A 19200-nucleotide genomic window follows, 5' to 3' on the forward strand; every position below is an offset into this window, starting at 1 on the left:
ACACACATCTTCTAGTGTTTCAGCCAAATATGATAGAAAGGCCAAGGGTCCCACAAATATAGAGTTCCTACAAGATCTATGAAAATAAATTGTGTCTGCCAAGAAGGAGAGCTGGAAAAGAAAATCAACAACTATTATCACGCCAAAAGCTACACAGTACAGATATGAGGCTAGCAAGGACCAGATGAGAGACATCAGTAATGTACACTTTGACTTTAGAACAAGAACCTTTCATTTTTGGGCCAAACATTTCTTCATTGTAAAAACTAATTTCATGAATGACTTTGTTACCCCCATGTAGTTGTAGTTTGGATTGCCTGCATAATTGTGGATTTTCACCTTACATCTCCACGGCCAATTTCCCCTTTGGGCCAATCTTTCTCCCTTAACTTCAGTGCTATCACTTGAGAATTTGGCCCTGTACTTTGGTTAGGATTTACTGTACTCCTGCATGTGACAATAGATGAGCACTTACCCTGTCATCCCGCATTGTGTTTTTGGTTTCTTTTCTAACTCTCGTCAGCACAAATGTGGGAAAGCTTTTTTTCCCATAGTAGACACCAGCATCCAACAAAGGCTACTGGCTACATTTTCCCTGTGCCATCATGGTTTTGTGGTTAGCTTTTGGACAGGTTCTCTGTTCTCTCCTCTCTGCTGGGCTGAAAGTTGTTTGATGTGCATTTGGGTGATGAAAACATATTGTGTCATTTTTACCATGGGTATGTTGAGTTAGCACTAAGAAATACCTCAAGGCACTTCCATGCCTTAATGTGGAGGAACAGGATTAGGAGCTGGCCAGGGTAATCAAGGCTGATGGATGCCACACATAAAGAAAGAACTCTATTTGGCAATAATCAGAATGATAGAATGGTTTGTGCTGAAAAGAACCTCAAAGATCATCCAGTTCCAACATCTTCCCCTAGACCAGGTTGCTCAAAGCTCCATCCAGCCTGAACACTTCCAGGGATGGGGCATCCACAGCTTCCTTGGGCAACCTGTTCGAGAGCCTCTCCATCCTGACAGGAAAGAATTCTGTCCTAATATTTAAAGAGCCATGATTGTCTGGGGGTTAGAATTCTGAAATATTCTGAATGTGGATGCAAGCTGATTGCTTCCTGCTAGGGATCTTCTTGCTGTTCACCTGCTGGTCACCATTGACCTTAGGTCTCTTGGGGTGGTAAAGCACAGGGGAAGTCTGCCTTGGATGGCTTTGAGGCTGGCTGATATTTTGGCCATTAAACTTTGTTTGACTAGCTGTTGCATTCCTGGCCATGCTAAATTATACACATTATTTAGACATACAATGCAGTGTGCAGGGCAAGAATGAAGTGCAAGAGTAGCTGGAGGGTGTTTCTATTCTTTGGAAATAAAAAGCAAAGACAAATCCCTAATGGCTGCTCAGAGTGAGCTCCAGAGGATTAACTTCAGTCCCTTACAGTCATAACTATCCATGTGGTTTTTAGGCAGGAGGGATTTAAACACAACTAATACCTGTCTTGTCTGATCAAATCTATACTTCAGCAATTGTTGTGGTCTTCTACACACTTACAGTTAGGTGCAGGCAACCATCCTTTATCTGAAAGTTTTCTATCTAATTTGAGTATAATTTAGGCAAAGTGAAATACATTTCTGAGAAAGCCCAATGGCAATGTGCATTTCTCTCCATATCTGCCCAGACATCATTGGTTTTATGGAAACTTTCAGTAAACCAACCCCAAAATTTGTAGCCATTTCTCTATAAAACTCTTCTCTTATTATTATGAGAATATACGTAGAGCTTCATTAGAACCATAGAAAAGAGCAAGCAAGGAAGATCTTGATCCAGAAAGAAAGATGTACAGGAATATAAAACAGAAATGAAGACGCTATAGTTCCTGTTCTAATAAAATTACTTATTTGACACTGAAAGAAACTGTCCACTGGTCTTTCACCTCAGTAAAAAAATTTTTAGAAAATATATGGATAGAGTTGCCATAATGTAGAAGAAAGAGGTTTATGAAAGAGCAGAAGAGAGCTCAGCTGTCTCACGGCAGCCATGCAGTAGCAGCTTGGAAGCTGGAGGCTCAAATGGTTGGAGAGAAGTCATAGCAGTGATTAGAGAAACAGGTGAATAGTGCCAGCAGCTAGAAGATGTACTGCTGGCATGAGGATGAATTACACACACATGGAAACTGAAGGGATTTTCTTAGGACTGGAATAGGAATAGAATAGAATATTCCAGTTGGAAGGGACCTACAACAAACATCTAGTCCAATTGTCTGACCACTTTGGGGCCAGACAAAAGTTAAAGAGTGTTGTTAAATGGATTGTCCAAATGCCTCCAGCAATCACCCACTGCTGGAGGAGAAGGGACAGGAAGCAGCATCTGGGATTTGGTTGGTTTACTACAATCTACCCTTTTTGCAAAGTTTTTCCTTTCCCCCCACAATTGCTGATGGTTCAATAAAAGACAATAAATTGGCTTCCATCACTGGATGCTGTTTCAAGTTTCTTTCTTCTCTCAGAGTTATCAGGAAAAGCTGTGTCTCTCAGCTTCCCGACAGGCTCATTTTTGCATTGTTTTCCCAGCTGCTCCCATCCCCTGGCATTTAGTGTCAGCTGGGGATGCTGCAGAGTAACTGGGAAGAAAAACAGAGCTGAAGGACCACAGTGGTCATTAAGAAAAATAACAGCTTAGAGAATGCAGGCTGAGAAAATATAATTATGAAGCCATTCTCTGTTCAAGCAGAGACAACTTCTAGCGCTGATAACATTATTTATCACTTGTGTAGCACTTCAGACACAGTCACTAATTAATTCTTGTGACACATCTTTAAGTTGTGCCAGTGTATTGCTGTCTCCTCCTTTTACTGTGCAAGGAAACTAAGACATTAAGAAGCCAAAGGAGTAAAGGTCAAGATGAATGGTAGAGCAGAGAGATGCTCAGTCCCAGCTCACTGCTTTTATCACAGAGGACACTTTCTGTAGGATGGTAAAACCAATGCAGAGGGAACCCTTTACCCCTCCTGCCATAACACAAGCCTGTACAATAAAAATCATGTGAAAAAGAGAAAAATGGCTCAATGTTGTTAGACAAATTCATTGTACGAAGGTAGTTAAGACCTTTGTTTAACTTGGTGCTCAAGTGATCCCCATGCCCAGAGGAGTGGGCAAAGGACTGCTCTCTGCCTCCCAGGACAAAGCTCCCCTTGGGTTTTCTGCCACAAAGACAGTCTGCTCTGCCTGCAGCCTGCCATGTGATTTTATCACTAATATTACCAGAGTGGAAACACTGCCAAAAATAGGGAAGAAGACGAGAGGGAAAAAACCAAAAGCACTTGAGAGCCTGTCTGAGCACTCTGAAAGTTAGTGAGCACGGTCCTTCAGAATTAGCCTGTTTCTTCTATTCAATAGGAGGAGAGGGAGTTGGTTCTTTCTCCATTCAATTTGTGTTAAACCATCTCTTTTAATGGCAAAACTTAGCTAGCAGAAGCAAAGCAGATGCAAATTGGGTCAGGGTGCTGAGTTAAGCTGGAGTCATCCAAGCAGGGACTTCTAACAAGCAATAAAACTATTACTGATTTCTTAAAGCAGGAAGTTCATTGACAGAACACCCTCATTTTGCAAGTTCTGCATGCTGATAAAGAACACAATGTAATGGAGTTCATGTTTGTATCAGTAAGACCACAAAAACTGCTCTAACACACGGGGTTTGCTACCCAGCTGTCCCAAGACCCCTTGTGAGGGATGCACAGGGACAGCTATGGACTAGAGCAGGGCTTGGAGTTTCTCTTGACTCAAATCCTTAGGAAGCTCCCTTCAGAATGAGATCTCTGATTATCCCTGGATTTTATCACCATCAGCTCACTCCAGAGAGCCCCACTTGGAGGTCCCACTGCAGCATTAAGCTCTGCAGCTTCATTTTAAGCATCTCCTTCAACATCTCATGTTTGCTGTCATGGAGTTTCTTTGAGCATGCTTTTTGCTGCTGTTTCAGTACCCCAAGACTAGCAGCTTCCAATTTAATCTTTTGTTCCTGGATAAAAAAATCACAAACTTTCTGATTTCTCTTTACATCAGCTTTTCTGTGTCCCTAAATACTCTTGTTGCTGAATCTTTTTTGATTCATTTGAAGCCTTTTTACATGCCTATCTCTTCAGCTAACCATCCATGCTCTGAAAGACATTTCTGCAGAAACTAACAATATTTCAATCCAAATTTACTCACAAATTAAATAAAAATATGCTTGAAAAAATTACTCACAGCTTCTATTTTTTTTAATTGCAGCTCTAAAGATCTAAGAGTATTAATTGGCTTGTAAGTACAATTCTGATTTTACACTTGATAGTCATGAATTTATGCCTTTTATCAGCTACCTTTTCTGTCTTTGTTAATTAATTTTTGCTTAAAGGAAGCAAAGGTTTTTGGCACACCCCCTCCTTCCATTTGGAAGATGTTTCCTCCTTTCCCTATCTGGGCAGACTCTGTGTAGTGAAAATATTACTATATCCTTTGTAAACTTCTGTGCTGGCCTGAGTGCCAGGATTTCTCCTTCAATGATGGTGACACTCATAGGCAAGGTATGACCTGGAGCTGAGGAAAGCTGCCCCTATAAACTGTAGTGCAACTTCTGTTTGTACAGAGATGCAGACAATGGGAGAGAGGAAATGCTGCCAAAACCAGGAAAGGAGGAGAAGCCCAGAAACACTGTAGAGCCAGGTCTTGATCTTAGAAGCAACAGAATTGATGCTCATTTGGCTTTTAGCCATTTGCAGCAATATAGACCTAAGCCTTCTTCCTAAGCGACATTTAAAATTAACAACAGTATATTTGTTAAAAATTGACCTGGGAAAGCAACCTAACATATGAACAAAACTAATCACCACAGGCTTGAACAAATAAACCATGAACATTGCCCTCCTGCTCAGCTAGCCAGGCTATGTGCCCATGCTTTTTCACTTGGTTCTATTCAGCAACAGTAAATGACTTTCTCTCCACACTGCCAACCAGCCCCTTCAGCTGGTGCCACCTGTGATCTCCCCCTGACCAGCAGCTGTTGGGCTGAAAACAACTGATCAAACTGCTCAGCTGACTGCACTTGTTGTACGTGCTTAAATGCCACCTCGTTGCCAAGAGAAAAGCTTTTTACCTTGGGACTGCTGAGGAAGTTGGCAATCAGGGAACAACAAACACAAACCACCTCTCAGCATAACTTTTCTGCTTGCACCTGATGGGCACCGAATGCGGCACAGTTACTTACTTCTGGTCCCAGTTTCTCCAGGAGATGATGAAAAAAATCGTCAAGCTCCTTCCCTTCTATGTAACCATTGTCTAAATAAAGAGCAAATATATTAATGGCCAGGGGTACTGCCCAAGTTCCAGGATCCGTGTCATGGGCTGCATGCAGGTAGCTCAAGGCTTCAGGGTCAGGATCTCAGCCAGGGGCCCTGCCTGCCCACTCAGGGGAGCCCCACGTCTATTCAATTTCATCTGCTCACTTCTGTGTGAGGCTGGGCACAGCTGCACACAGCTGCACAACTCCCTTCGGAGTTTTTCTTACAGAAAACTTTTCAGAACCAAAAAAAGTCCCAAACTGGGACCAAAAGAGAGAGCAGCAGATGAAAAGGGGAAGTGATGAAAAGGCAAAACTTTTGGGGTGGAAAGGGCGATTTACAGCGATGATAGTCATGGTGAGGAGGAAGAGGAGGGGTTCGAAAACACCTGCAGGACCTCGTGGATGCAAAGCTCGGACACGTCGGCCCCATGTGCAGCACCCCAAGCACCCACACCGCACCCGGCCCGGCGGTCGCGCTCTCCCCTGCACGGACAGACCCCTGTACGGCACCCAGCGCGCCCGGCACCCCCGCACCCCTCAGCCGGCTCCCCCCGCGCGTGTCCCCACTTGCCGTCGGCGTCGAAGCGCCGCCAGGCCCCAAGGAAGGCGGCGGCGTCCAGGCGCCCGTCGGCGCCGCTCTCCATGGTGCTGCTGCTGGCCCTGGCCCCCTCCCTCACTCTCACTCGGCGGCGCAGCCTCTGCCCCGGCCCCGCCGCCGGGCCCGGCTTTCAGGGCGGCGGCCCCGCCCCGGGGGCGGCTCCACGGGGGTCGCCGGGGGAAGTTCCCGCTTCCCGGGGCCTGTCCCACCGACCTCCCGCCTGCTCGGATCCCTCTCGGCGTGCTCGGGTGCGGGTTGTGGCGGGATGGAGCTCGGCCGTCGATGTGGGCTGGAGCAGCCCGACGCCGCAGCCCCCGTTTCGGAAGAGCCGTGCGCCGCTTGCAAACGATCTTTAAAGTTTCAAACCGCCCCCGAACGAAGGCAGAAGTGCTGGAGGGAAATGTGAGGCTTCAAAGAATTAGTGGAGTTTAAGGGGAGAAAAGGGAATTTTCTGGTAACTCTACTCGGTTTGTGAAAGCAGAGCAGCAGCAGGCAGAGTTCTCTCACCTTCTCATTCCTCACAGCCATCGGGTGGGTATCCCTCACCACAATGAGAAGCCAGAGGACAAAGATAAACAGAAACTTGCATTGTCTTCCTCCTACAATAAGCCCCACGGAGAAACCATGGGGTTTAGGGTCTCTGTGCTGGTAGAGCATTATATTCATGATGGCCCAGCTTGGGAGTAGATTTGATTTCAATGTCACCTGTGTATTCACCTGCAGTGATTTTAGGCTCCTGAGATTGAGCTGGTCTCCATGTGTGCTCCTAGAATCATTATTATCTCCTTTGAGACCCTTATAGTTATTTCTAGGTTGCCTTTGAATCATTATATATACATATTTCAATTTTATTCACATAATGATTACTTTAGAGATGCTCTTAGAAGCAGCAGAAAAGGCTTTTTAAAAGTATTTAATGTTTGCCCTGAGAAGGTTCCTATTTGATCTGAGGGGGGAAAAAAACCCCTGAGGAGCTGAGTTGTGTTTTACTCAGGAAATTCTTTCAGAGAGATCACAACAGAGATCACATAGCAATGTCCAGCTTTTCCAGAGTGCAAAGTAAAAGGAGATGCTGTAAAGTTGATGTGTTTAAACAGCAGCACGGAAGCATCTCAGTACAGGGATTCCCTGGACAGCAGCCTGGGATCACCTTTGGACCTCAGAAAAATTATCATTAAGATCTTAACGCAACAACAAGACCACAAGCACTCCTTGACTGTGCTCAGGTGGGGAACCCCAGCATGGGAGAGGAACTCATTAGGTAATGACAGGGAAAAGTCTACATTTTTAGGGAACACCTGCCCAAGTCCCTTGCAGGCAAGAGTAGAGTCACTCCACAGGTTTCTTTGTCATCTGTCCTTGCCTCATTGCCAAAAGTAGGGCCTTGCCTTAGGTTGAGGGCTCCCTCATGGAACCTGTCCTTCAGTCTCTTCTTCCCAGTGTTTCCCACCATGGCTGCCTGGCAGTGGTGGCCTCATGTGCCCCATGGTAGCTGCCCCATCTCCTGTGTGGGATGAAGGCACCTGGCACTGCTCCATGGCATAAAGGTCACTTTTTGGGGCCATCTCTCTTCCCAGGACCCAAAGCCCATCTACCCCAGACAGGGAGCATACTGATCCAGGTTTTTAGGAAAGAGATGTTCTTCAGTTTCTAACATGGTTTGCAACTTGGCTTTCAAAACCACCAGTGTGGCTGATAAACAACAAGGTCCCCTGGTATTATGATCATGCCAACTGGTTTTTTACTAAAAATATCTTTAACAAAACTAACTTGAGGAAACACTACCCATATTTTGAAATATTTTGCAAGTGAAAGCACCCTGCCATTTGGCAGGGATGGAGACAGCAAGATTTTATGGGATTAGATGCAAAGCTCAGGACACTGAGAAGGGCTTCTCACACCTGGTTTTCCCCTATGCTCTCACAGGAGGAAGATCAGGCAAGAAGTGACACCTTGTCTAAACTACCTCTATTTATCCAGCATCTCATGCAATTCCAGTGAAACCAGGTCCAGTTTGGAGAGAAAAAAAGACCTTCAAGCTTAAAGGACTTTCACAAGAGCTCATTGTTACCTGTGCACGAGGATGTGGATGATAAGTGTCCATCCATCTGAGCATTCTTGTCATCCCAGGCACTCTCAGTGCTGGCAGAGAGGGATTTTGATTTCATGCCATATCTGCAAAGGGGGAAAAAGGAGCAGAGATGATGGATTCCTCTTCTGACTGCACCACCTAAGCCTTTGTTCTCCCCACAAAATCCTCGACTGAAATACCCTATAAATACAGGGGCCACCCCATAGATGCACAACTTAGCTGCTCTGCCCCACCTCAAGTACTGCACACAATGGATTTAAGGTTCTTAGGAGTGGAATTGCAAAATTTAACTCAAAGTGACTGGAACCAGGTAAAATCCCAGCCTGCAGAGAGAATGTGGCTATCTTGCTGCATGCCTAAAATGTGTTCAGCTTCTCCAATTGCTTTAGGTGACTCAGCTAAGCCTGAATGAGAAGAAAAACAAACTAAACAACAAACAGCTCAGAACAATTTTTACTCGTCCAGCTGGACTTTCTGTGGAACACTGTAAATTTGAGAATATTGAACTGTGGACCTAGTGGCATTAGTATTAAAGCAACACACTGAAGATAGCTGCTGTGTGTGCAGCTCATGTACCAAACTCAGCAACCACTCTGCCTTGGCTTATTTCCTCAGAGGAATAAATAAGATTTAGAGGTAGGCAGTATTTTAAAAAGTAGTGAACTCTTTTAAATAAGGACTTTGGCTTCAGCTTTGTGCTGTGCAGTAAAGTTCAAGGCTGAAGAGCTCAAACCTGTGTTTTGAAAAATTTTTTTTAAAAAAAAGAATGTGCTTCAGTAGGTCCCTTCAGGCTAGAAGCATTTGCACAACCATTGCCTGGTCCTGCTGTGGGTCAAGGAACCCTCCAGCTGAGGACACCAGCAATGCTGTTTTATTAAGCTGATATTGATAATAAATAATAAATGGCAACTATTGCCAAGTAAAGAGCAAAATAAGGAGCTCGTGGCCAAACCCCCAGCTTTGCAGAAAGGCTTAATCAAACTGTACATGGGAAAACATGGATAAAAGTGCAGATTATTGATCTGGAAACAAAAATGAGTGGCAGCTGACAAATGCCTCATTCTTTGGGCCAGACTCAAAGTATTGATGTGAAATGAAACATTTGGGTTCTCATGAACAGACTAGGGAACAAAAAACCAAACCAAATATTTGGATTTGTGCTAGGTCTTTGCTCCTCACCTTTACAGAAAAAAATCCAAATACATGCACAGTTAAATGGAAAAAATTTTCCTCATCAAATGGCTTCAGCTTCCCTCAGCTTTGCACTGACTGGAGACACTGAGGAAGCCAACACCAGCCATCAGCATTTCATCCTTCACTGGGCAGGCATTTCACAGGTGGTTTGGGTCCTGCATGGATCCTGCAGAAAGCTGCAGGATGTGCCCCATTTTCCCCAGACCCTGGTTTGTATCAGGGTGGTGGGTGTGGGAGGTGGGTGTGCTGGCTGAGCTGCTGTGCACTGCTCGGGCTGCCAAGGGTGGGAATGATGCATTCCTGCCCAGCAAGGGGTCTGTGAGCATCCCAGCAAAGGAGAATGCTGCAGGAGCAATGAAAGGCAAACTGAAAGGAAATCGAAATAGAAATAATACAGTCAGTGAAACCCCCTACTATTCAGTCAGAGATGAAGCTGTCTGCTGCAGAAAAGAAACAGACTCTTCTTTCCAACCCATCCTCAGATGAGTACAAGCTGCTTATAAGCAGTAGACCCCAACCTTCCAACAAGGATGCCTTTCTCTTGCCCCTCCTACCATCCTACTCCCTCCCTCTGCCCAGCAAATTCTTGTTCTGGGCTAGATCCTGGGTCCATCTTTCTGGCTCATGTGGTGCAGAGTGTGTGGGTTCAGGGTGCAAAGAAGGGGAATGACAGTTCAGGTCAGGTACTGATGGATGTGGTGTGACACAAAGACTACCATCCCACAGACATTTCCATCCACAGATTCCCATCAAAGCTAAGTTTCTCCAGCCTTCCCAGCCAGCCCTCCAAGTTGAGGCTTCAGTCCTCTGCTGTCTTCTTCATTTTGAACCAGCAATGGGATCCCTTGAGTGTTATAAGGAAGCAGACAACCTCTTCCCACAAGGATTCCATTGAAATGAGGGGTCAGGACATCAGAAGAGATCTGAGATTTCCCAAAAGAAAAGCTGATATTTCCACCAGCTACATACTGCTCATTGCTACCCAGGGACTGCAGTCTCAGTTACAGTTCATTACTTTCATTATTTTAGTCTCTGGCTGGAATTTAATGTTGTCCAAATAAAGCCTGGGCTGTACAGCCTCCACAACACTCTCCCCTCTGTCAGGTCCTACTCACCTAAGCAAATGGGAAGGGAAGGAGTCATTCCTGGAACAATGCTAAACAGAGATTATAGAGTTAACTTGGCTCCTCCATTCAGTGAAACCAAATTGGATTTGCCAAGCTAGCAGCCCCTCTCCTGCCTTCCCTGGCTGGTATCAATCTAATTAAATACTCTTTCTCCCATGCAGCTTTTTTATTCTCAGGTCAACTTACTGGAAAAGCAGAAAAAACAGGCTCTGAAGGATTGGATTTGGGGTCAGCTGGCAGAACTCTTCATAAACAGCCAAAGCAGCATCAGCACAGAGGCATCAGAGCAAAAACCTCAACTCATGGCTGGGAGGAACAGTGGCAGCATATCTGCTTTTCCATGCAGGCTTCCCAAACATGGCCACTTGGAACCTGCATGTAATAAATCCCTAGGACAGCTGATGTAGGGGTGTCAAAGGCAGAGCAGCTTTCTAATTAGGAGGAGACTCTATCTGCAGGAGCCTCTTCATTTTGCTGTGGGATACAGTATAAGAAATTAAGTCCTGTAATAACAGATCCCTCATAATGACACCATCTTCTGTGCAGAAACCCACAGATTGTTTTCCCTCTACTCAAAAATACAGCTCTTCAGCTTCTTGGTGGTGACGAGCATTGTTGCTCTCACAGTGATTCCTCTTTGGTACTTGGCATGGAGGGAATTTTTACCACAGGACACTTGCAGCCCCTGCCCCTACAGGATCTTCCTGATGCAGCAGGAGCAAGCACAGGTGAGAGGGCCCAGGGAGGAGGTGAGCTGGCATTCTGGTTCTGGTTCCTGCTCAAGCAAGTGCCTCATCCTGTGGGTCACCTTGTCCCTGGCTGCTGATTGAGAACTGGCAGCTTTGTCCTGGACTCAGAAGAAAAAGGAATCTTATCAGGAGCTTAGCCATTGCCCTGCACCAGCCTTTCTCCATCAGCTGGGATTTCTCTCCTCACCACAGGACCCTGGAACCTCTAGGGCATCTCACAATCCCAAGGGGCACTTAGATGCAGTCCCCCCACTAGGCTGCTTTCTAGCAACTTGCCATCAGCCAACAAATCACTATTTGATTTGTTTCCCTGCCCTGCAGATCACCCTGAAGCCTCACTTCTGCATTTCTTCACCCATTCAGATGTCTGTTCCCCAGGTCTCTGAATACATGAACTCCGCACAGCTCTGGAAGACTGCCCTCCAGAGCTGGAGAAATCTCAGTGTCAGGAAGGAAAAGAAAGACTTCTATATGCAATGATAAGAGCAGCATTTTAAGGTGCCAGTCACTGGCAATGCCTGCTGAAACAAGGTGCCATCACGGCCTAGGGAACTCCAGGAGCACTGTCTGTTTAGTGAAGCTAATTGCTCTCAACCAAAACTGGGCACACCCCTCTCTGTCCCCAGGGGAAAATATCTCAGCTGCTGTGAAGTCCTGCCCTGCCTGTGGTTAGGAGGCTTTGGAAATGCTGGACACTAGTGGAGGGCGGCTCAGGTGGCTCCAAAGGCACTTGCTATGGTGCTGGCAAGAGTCCCCTGTTGGGAGGAGGCATGAGGAATTGCAGGAGGACGAGCACAGAGATGAGTAGGAAAGCTGTTGTTACTGCACATCAGGGAATACTTTAAAAAGCTCAAAATGTATCAGTCAGATTTTAACCTCCTTTAGCAGGGAGTGGGAAGTAGGTCCTGCAGCTGTGGTACAGAGCTGTCTGAGTTCACACTGGCACACAGCCACAGCCCTTCTTCAGTGCCTCTCAGAGGGGAAGGCACTCCCACTATGTACATCAGGGGTGAAATTCCTTGCCAGCAAAACCTGAATACCAGATTTAAGAGCAGAAAAGAGCAGAGCAGCTCCATCCAGAAGAGCTTTTTGCCCCCATTTCCTAAAGGTGGATCAGTTAGGTGCAATTCTGAACTGAGATGCTCATGGTAAGACCCCTTCCAGGGCAGCATTTCTAACTGGATGGCCAGGACTGCTGGTCCTTCCCTCTTGTTTGCTCACATTGAATGTACACATGCTTATGTGCATGGGGCAAAGCAGAGGGCCTTGCTGTCACCTCAGATGCTGCCTCCCCTTCTTTGCTTCACCCCTAAATATGGTGAAGGCAACAGCTCTCTTGTCTGACAGCAGTCATGGCCCAGGGACCAAGCCATGGTGTCACACATAACCCCAGCCGGAGCCTCTGAGCCCTTCCTGTGTGACCAGACTGCAGCGCAGCACTGTGGAGATGCCCTCAGCTGCAAGGGGAATGAATGCCAGCAGCAGGCCTGGGAGGCAGGCCACCTCCTCTCCCATACCAAACTCTGCTCCCACCACTGCCAGCAAGCTGCTAGCACAGTACCCATGTGTGACAGGAAGGAACAGAGCATTGGTGATACTCAAAGACTATGGATGCCCTGGGAGAACAAGTTAGCAGCCCTTTCCTTCAGTAATACCTCTGCCTGATCTCTGTTCAGTCTCCCAGGAACTCCAGGAATCCTTGCCACTGACAGCCCACTAAAGCAGCTGAATGTGGCTTCTGGGCTCTGCCCCTCACCCTCCCAGAGAAGCACATGGGCCAGGATAGGCAGGGATCACAGGAGGCCACCCCCAGAGCAGCTCAAGCAGCAGGGAAGAAATGAGAAACGAGGGTTCTCTCAGCTACGCACCTGCTTGGAAGGCCCACATCTCATGGAAAGGCAGCACCTTCCCTGCTCTGCAAGCATCCCCCCAAACCTCCTGGCTTGGCTTGGCACTAAGGGACACTGGTTGCTCCTTTCCTGAAACACACTGGCACTTGCCCGTGGTCTCTATGAGCTCAAGATACTGAAAATAAAAGTCATTATTTCTGAAATGCAGAAGAAGTACAAGAGGGGTGCTCTGGACGCAACATGAATTCTTTTCAGTCAGGCTGGTAGTGCTGGATGTGCCAGGCAGAAAGAAAGTAAAAAAACGAAAACCTTCATTCCTCCCCACCCCCAAAGCCACACCCCAGGTCTTCAAGAGCTCTCACTAGCACTCCTTTATAGTTGTTTCTCTACCACTCAGCCTGCCCACAACACACTGATGGCTGGAATAAAGACAAAAGGCTTTCCATAACTAATATGGAAAACACTGATGTCTAATGAAATCCTTATACTCCAGCAAACAAATGTTACAGCACTAAAGCTTTTCTTCTTCTTAACAGCACAAACAGATGCTTTGTCTACAGCATTTGTGTGGTTCAGCATTGTGGGTTTACTGATGCTTGGGTGATGAGCACACACTACTGCTGTGGTTTTTCACAGCACGAGCAGAACACTATCAGATAACTGATGAGAAGAACATCAAGCACAGGCAAGAAATCCTCAGCAACTAACTGCTCTGGAAGTTACAGACTATTTTAAATTTTTGTCTTAATACCACAGTCCTTGGTGTAATTTTCTTCAACTCACAAAACCAATAGAGTAACCCTTCTTCCATACTTAGAATTCTCAGAATGTTGTATTTTCTATGACCCATGAGAAAAAAAATTGGAGTTTATTTATTAAAAAATTAATTCTCATTAAAAGTACAGGTATTTGAAGTTTTCCTTTGCAATTTATGATTTGTTCATACTGATGGCAAAAAAATCAAAAGAAGATATGTGAATACAAAAACGCTTTCTTACTAATTTTAGATAAATACATAATTTGAAGCCAGAGCAAAACCCAGGAAGGAACCTCCAGCACTGACGACAGCTTTACAACCTCTTTGTAGCCTACTTTTAAAATGAAACACCTACCAAGAGCTTCTAAAATGTTTTGTTTTGACTTAGAAGACCTTAATAAAGCAAAAGGAAAAGTGGCAAGTTTCCCAACACAGAAGGGAAAAGAAATCTTGCGATTTCAATGGGGATCAATTGGGAAAGCATTGGTACGTGTCCCTGCACTTGATGGCATGCCATGCCTTTTGATGGCTTTCACTTTGGCAAAGTATTTTTTTTTTTAAGTATTCTTGCCATGTCCCTCATATGTTCCCCTCCAAGTTCTGTCCTCCTCCTTTATTTTTTCCCCTGCTTTTGCAACATCTGTGAGCTTAGTTTTGGCCTCTTTTGCTCCTTTGCACTGCTCCTAATTTCCTCCCAGAGCATTTTCTTGTAGTCACCAAATTTCCCAATTTTTTTTTTCTTCACTTGCAATTCCTTTGATGGTATCCCCATTGCAGAGTGTTCCCAAGCCCTTCTTTTCTATTTTGGACTTCAGCAGGGATCAATTTTGGCAAGCTTTGGTCCATGTCCCAGCACTTGATGGCAAGCTATGCCTTTTGATGGCTTTCACTTTGGCAAAGATTTATTTATTTTTTTAAGTATCCATGCTATGTCCCTCCTATCTTCCACTCCAAGTTGTGTCCTCCTCCTTGAATTTTTCCCCTGCTTTTCCAACATCTATGAGGTTAGTTTGGCCTCTTTTGGTCCTGAAAGGCACCAAAAGGCATGGTATGCCATCAAGACCAGGGACATGTAACAAGCTTGCCCGATTGATCCCCATTGAAATCTCGCACATCTCAAAAGAAAGACTTACAAACACTCAGGAAAGGAGATATGGTCAAATTAAATGCAATTGAAAAAAATCCAAAAAACCCCCAAAATCAGGAGATTTTGTGACTACAAGAAAATGCTCTGGGAAGAAATCAGGTGCAGTACAAAGTATCAAAAGAGGCCAAAACTAAGCTCACAGATGTTGCAAAAGCAGGGGAAAAATAAAGGAGGAGGACACAATTTGGAGGGGAACATATGAGGGACATGGCATGGATGCTTAAAAAAAAACCAAAAAATCTTTCCCAAACTCAAAGCCATCAAAAGGCATGGCATGCCATCAAGTGCTGGGACACTGGGACATGGACCAAAGTAAGCCAAAATTAATTCCCACTGCAGTCCAAAACAGAAAAGAAGGGCTTAGGAACACTCTGCAATGGGGATACCATCAAAGGAACTGAAAGCCAGGGAAGAAAAAAAAATTGGGAAATTTAGTGACTACAAGAAAATGCTCTAGGAGGAAAACAGGAGCAGTGCAAAGGACCAAAAAAGGCCAAAAATAAGCTCACAGATGTTACAAAAGCAGGGGAAAAATGCAAGAATTCAAGGAGGAGGACACAACTAGGAGGGGATGATATGAGGGACATGGCATAGATACTGAAAAAAAAAAAAATCTATGCCAAAGTGAAAGCCATTAAGAGTCATGGCATGCCATCAGGTGAAGGGGCATTGCGACATGCACCAAAGCTTGCCAAAATTGATCCCCGCTGAAGGCCAAAACAGAAAAGAAGGACTACCAAACACTCTGGAATGGAGATACCATCAAAGGAATTGCAATTTAGGAGAAAAAAAAGAAAATTGGGAAATTCAGTGACTACAAGAAAATGGACCAGGACTATAGCAGGAGCAGTGAAATTTCCTTTTGGGAAGGGAAACGGAATCTTGTGAACCCGAAAAGAAAGGCTTACAAACACTCTGGAAAGGAGATAGGATCAAATGAAATGCAATTGAAAAAAAAGCCCCAAAAAAACAGAAAATTGGGAGATTAGTGTCTTCAAAAAATGGTCTGTGAGGAAATGAGCTGCAGTGCAGAGGACCAAAACAGGCTAAACTAAGCTCACAGATGTTGTAAAAGCCAGGGAAAAAGTCAAGGAGGAAGACACAACTTGGAGGGGAAGATACAAGGGACATGGCATGGATACTTAAAAAGCAAAAAAAAAAAAAAAGAAAAAAACCATACCCAAAGTCAAAGCCATCAAAAGGCAGGCCATATGCCATCAAGTGTTGTCATCTTAATGCATAAGTTCCATACCTTCTTGGTGATTTCTTATGGGCATCTCCTCACAGCACTAACCACCTTCTCAATACAAACAACAAACTGCAACTCTCCCCACAGTACAACCAGCCAACCCACTCTTTTGTAGCACTCTTCTTCCTTTTGGCCACAGCTGTTGCCTATTAAGGGCAGGCCTCTTCCTAATCTTTGGTGATTAGTACAGCTACAACTCCTCAGCTGTGAGACTGCCTTCTGCACTATCTTTATTTTCTTTCATTCTATCCCTCCAAAATTCCCCCTTTTCTTTAAGTACAAACCCACAGCATCTCTAGAAAGATATGTTCAAGTAAAATGATATTATAAGTTATTCACATATCTCACTTAGGACTAACTGTATACAAATGTTCAGGCAACAGGTCACAGGAAAAACATACGTTTCTAAGTTCTGATTTAGCTTTGCTTTTCACAGTCTAGAACATCAACCTAAGGCTTTTCATAAACTAATGTTGTGTTTTCTATCTTCTGCAGGGCCCCTTGCAAAAGACAGTAAAGCCAGTACAATCATCTTTTGTGTAATTTCTATTGAACTTCGGAATGTGTCTGTGCACTGACCTTGATTCATTACTCAAGCTTACATTACATATTATCAGAAATAATATTCTTATACTTAGAATATTGACAGTATCAGTAGCTGTACAACTTCATAAGGCAACTCACAAGAAAAAGCTAAAGGCCATATAATAGGATAGTAACAAATCAACAGCTACATAATTTTATCAATAGCTATACAACTTGAACAACAGTTATGCTTATCAAAGATTAATAGCTGCGATTCACAAACAAAATTCACATGTTTCATCAGCAAACAAATACACCATACTGAATGATAGAGCTACTCTGTCCCCAGCTCACACTGCTGTTTTAATAAGTCTCTTCTTCCTTTTACAGTTTTTTGTTGCATTAGTTGGTCACTGTAAGCCTCTGTTGCCCTGCTCTGTTTTCCATGTAGATGAAACAATCTGTTCTTCACTTGATATTTTATTTCCCATATGTCCCCAGATACTCACCTGTACTCCAGGTGTCAAAATCTGTCAGGTCCGGACCGGGCAGCATCCCCTGCTGCTCTCAGTGCTACACTGGGCTCCATTTCTGGCTGCACATTGCCCTAGAGCCGAGTCCCAAACCACATCAGGTTACTGGGGAGATGGCCACTACACAGTTTTAGAGGGCTTCTCTTACATATTGTCTGTGCAGCTCTGACTCTGCCTCTCAGAGCTCCATGTTGCTTTTGTTCCAGTGCTCATGTAGCAGCAACTTAGCAAACCGCCCCCTAGTACTCCTCAGGGGCCATGCTATTGCTGAGGCACTGGCTGCTGCTGTGGCCATGCCATTTGTCACTTTTGTGTCCTGCTGCACACACTGCCATTCAGGGGGAACCCAGCACAGTCCTGGGTCCCCTCTGGACTGTGGCCATACCTTGGCAGAGGTCGCAGGGCTGGCTCCAATGCACTAAAAAAGCAAAGTGTGTAGCGTCCATTCTGCATATCCAACACTCTTCTTCTTGGGGGTGGTGTCTCATACCTTGTCCTGACTTCTAGGCTCCCAGGTCTGTCTGGCTATAGCTAATCTGGACTTTTAGGCTCTCAGACTCTTGGTCTGCCTGACTCCACCATCTAATTTCTCTTAGGTCTGCAGTTATCTTCCTGAATAACCTTGGGATCACATTGCTTAATATTTAAGTCCTTTTTCCCAAACCAAAACAGGACCATGCCAGAATCACGTCGGGGTCACCAACGGTTCTCATCCTAATAGTAAGTTCCATAACTTCCCAGTGCTTTCTCAAGGGCAACTCCTCAAAGCAATGATCTCCTTCTCCTCCTTCTCAGTACAGACAACAAATTGCAGCTCTCTTCACAGTACAACCAGCCAACCCACTCTTTTGTAGCACTCTTCTTCTTATTAGACACAGCTGCAGCCAGTGTGGGCAGGCCAGTTCCTAATCTTTGGTGATCAGTACAGCTGCAACTCCTCAGGTGTGAGACTGCCTTCTGCACTATCTGTATTTTCTTAGATTCTATCCCTCCACAATCAAGTGCAGGCACATGCACCAAAGCTTGCCAAATTTGATCCCCGCTGAAGGTCAAAACAGAAAAGAAGGACTTCCAAACAATCTGGAATGGAGATATCATCAAAGGAATTGCAATTGGAGGATAAAAAAAATTGGGAAATTTAGTGACTACAAGAAAATGGGCCGGGATTATATCAGGTGCTGTGCAAATGACCAAAAGAGGCCAAAACTAAGCTCACAGATGTTGCAAAAGCCAGGGAAAAAGTCAAGGAGGAAGACACAACTTGGAGGGGAAGATATGAGGGACATGGCATGGATTCTTAACACAAACAAACAAACAAAAAAATCTTCCCCAAAGTCAAAGCTACCAAAAGGCATGGCACCATGGCACGCCATCAAGTGCTGAGACATGTACCAAAGCTTTCCCAATTGATCTACATTAAAATTGCAAGAATTCGTTTCCCTTCTCGAAAGGAAATGAAATTTCCTTTCGGGAACGGATACGAAATTTTGCGCATCTCAAAAAAAAGACTTACAAACACTCAGGAAATGAGATATGGTCAAATTAAATGCAATCGAAAAAAATCCAAAAAAACCCAAAAAATCGGGACATTTTGTGACTACAAGAAAATGCTCTGGGAAGAAATCAGGTGCAGTGCAAAGGACCAAAAGAGGCCAAAAATAAGCTCACAGATGTTGCAAAAGCAGGGGAAAAATTCAAGAATGAGGGCACAACTAGGAGGGGATGATATGAGGGACATGGCATGGATACTTAAAAAAAAAATCTTTCCCAAAGTCAAAGCCATCAAAAGGCATGGCATGCCATCAAGTGCTGCAACATGCACAAATCTTGCCCAAGTGATCCCCATTGAAATCACAAGATTTTGTTTTCCTTCCCTTCTCCAAATCTCCTGATTTTCACTTTTTTTTTTGTTTTTTTTTTCAATTGCATTTCATTTGAGTAATCTTTTTTCCTGAGTGTTTGCAAGTCTTTCTTTTGAGATTCACAAGATTTCATATCCCTTTTGTGAAGGGAAACGAAATCTTGTGATTTCAATGGGGACCAATTGGGTAAGCTTTGGTGCAAT

General features: G+C 44.7%; 1 protein-coding gene across 1 annotated transcript in view; it reads right to left on the reverse strand.

The window, feature by feature from the left end:
- SCGN (secretagogin, EF-hand calcium binding protein) overlaps window positions 1-8080 on the reverse strand; it is a 28932-nt gene extending 20852 nt beyond the window's left edge. The window contains exons 1-2 of the mRNA XM_071456028.1: window positions 5886-8080; window positions 5240-5310 (exon numbers count right to left, since the gene is read on the reverse strand). Of these exons, the coding sequence (XP_071312129.1) occupies window positions 5240-5310; window positions 5886-5958 (144 nt within the window). The 5' untranslated portion in view covers window positions 5959-8080. The remainder of the gene's footprint in view (window positions 1-5239; window positions 5311-5885) is intronic.
- Window positions 8081-19200: the final 11120 nt, after the last annotated feature.

This window comes from Agelaius tricolor, unplaced genomic scaffold (genome assembly GCF_023055355.1).
Source record: "Agelaius tricolor isolate 1412-34295 unplaced genomic scaffold, bAgeTri1.0.p SCAF_2, whole genome shotgun sequence".
NCBI classification, from domain to species: domain Eukaryota; kingdom Metazoa; phylum Chordata; class Aves; order Passeriformes; family Icteridae; genus Agelaius; species Agelaius tricolor.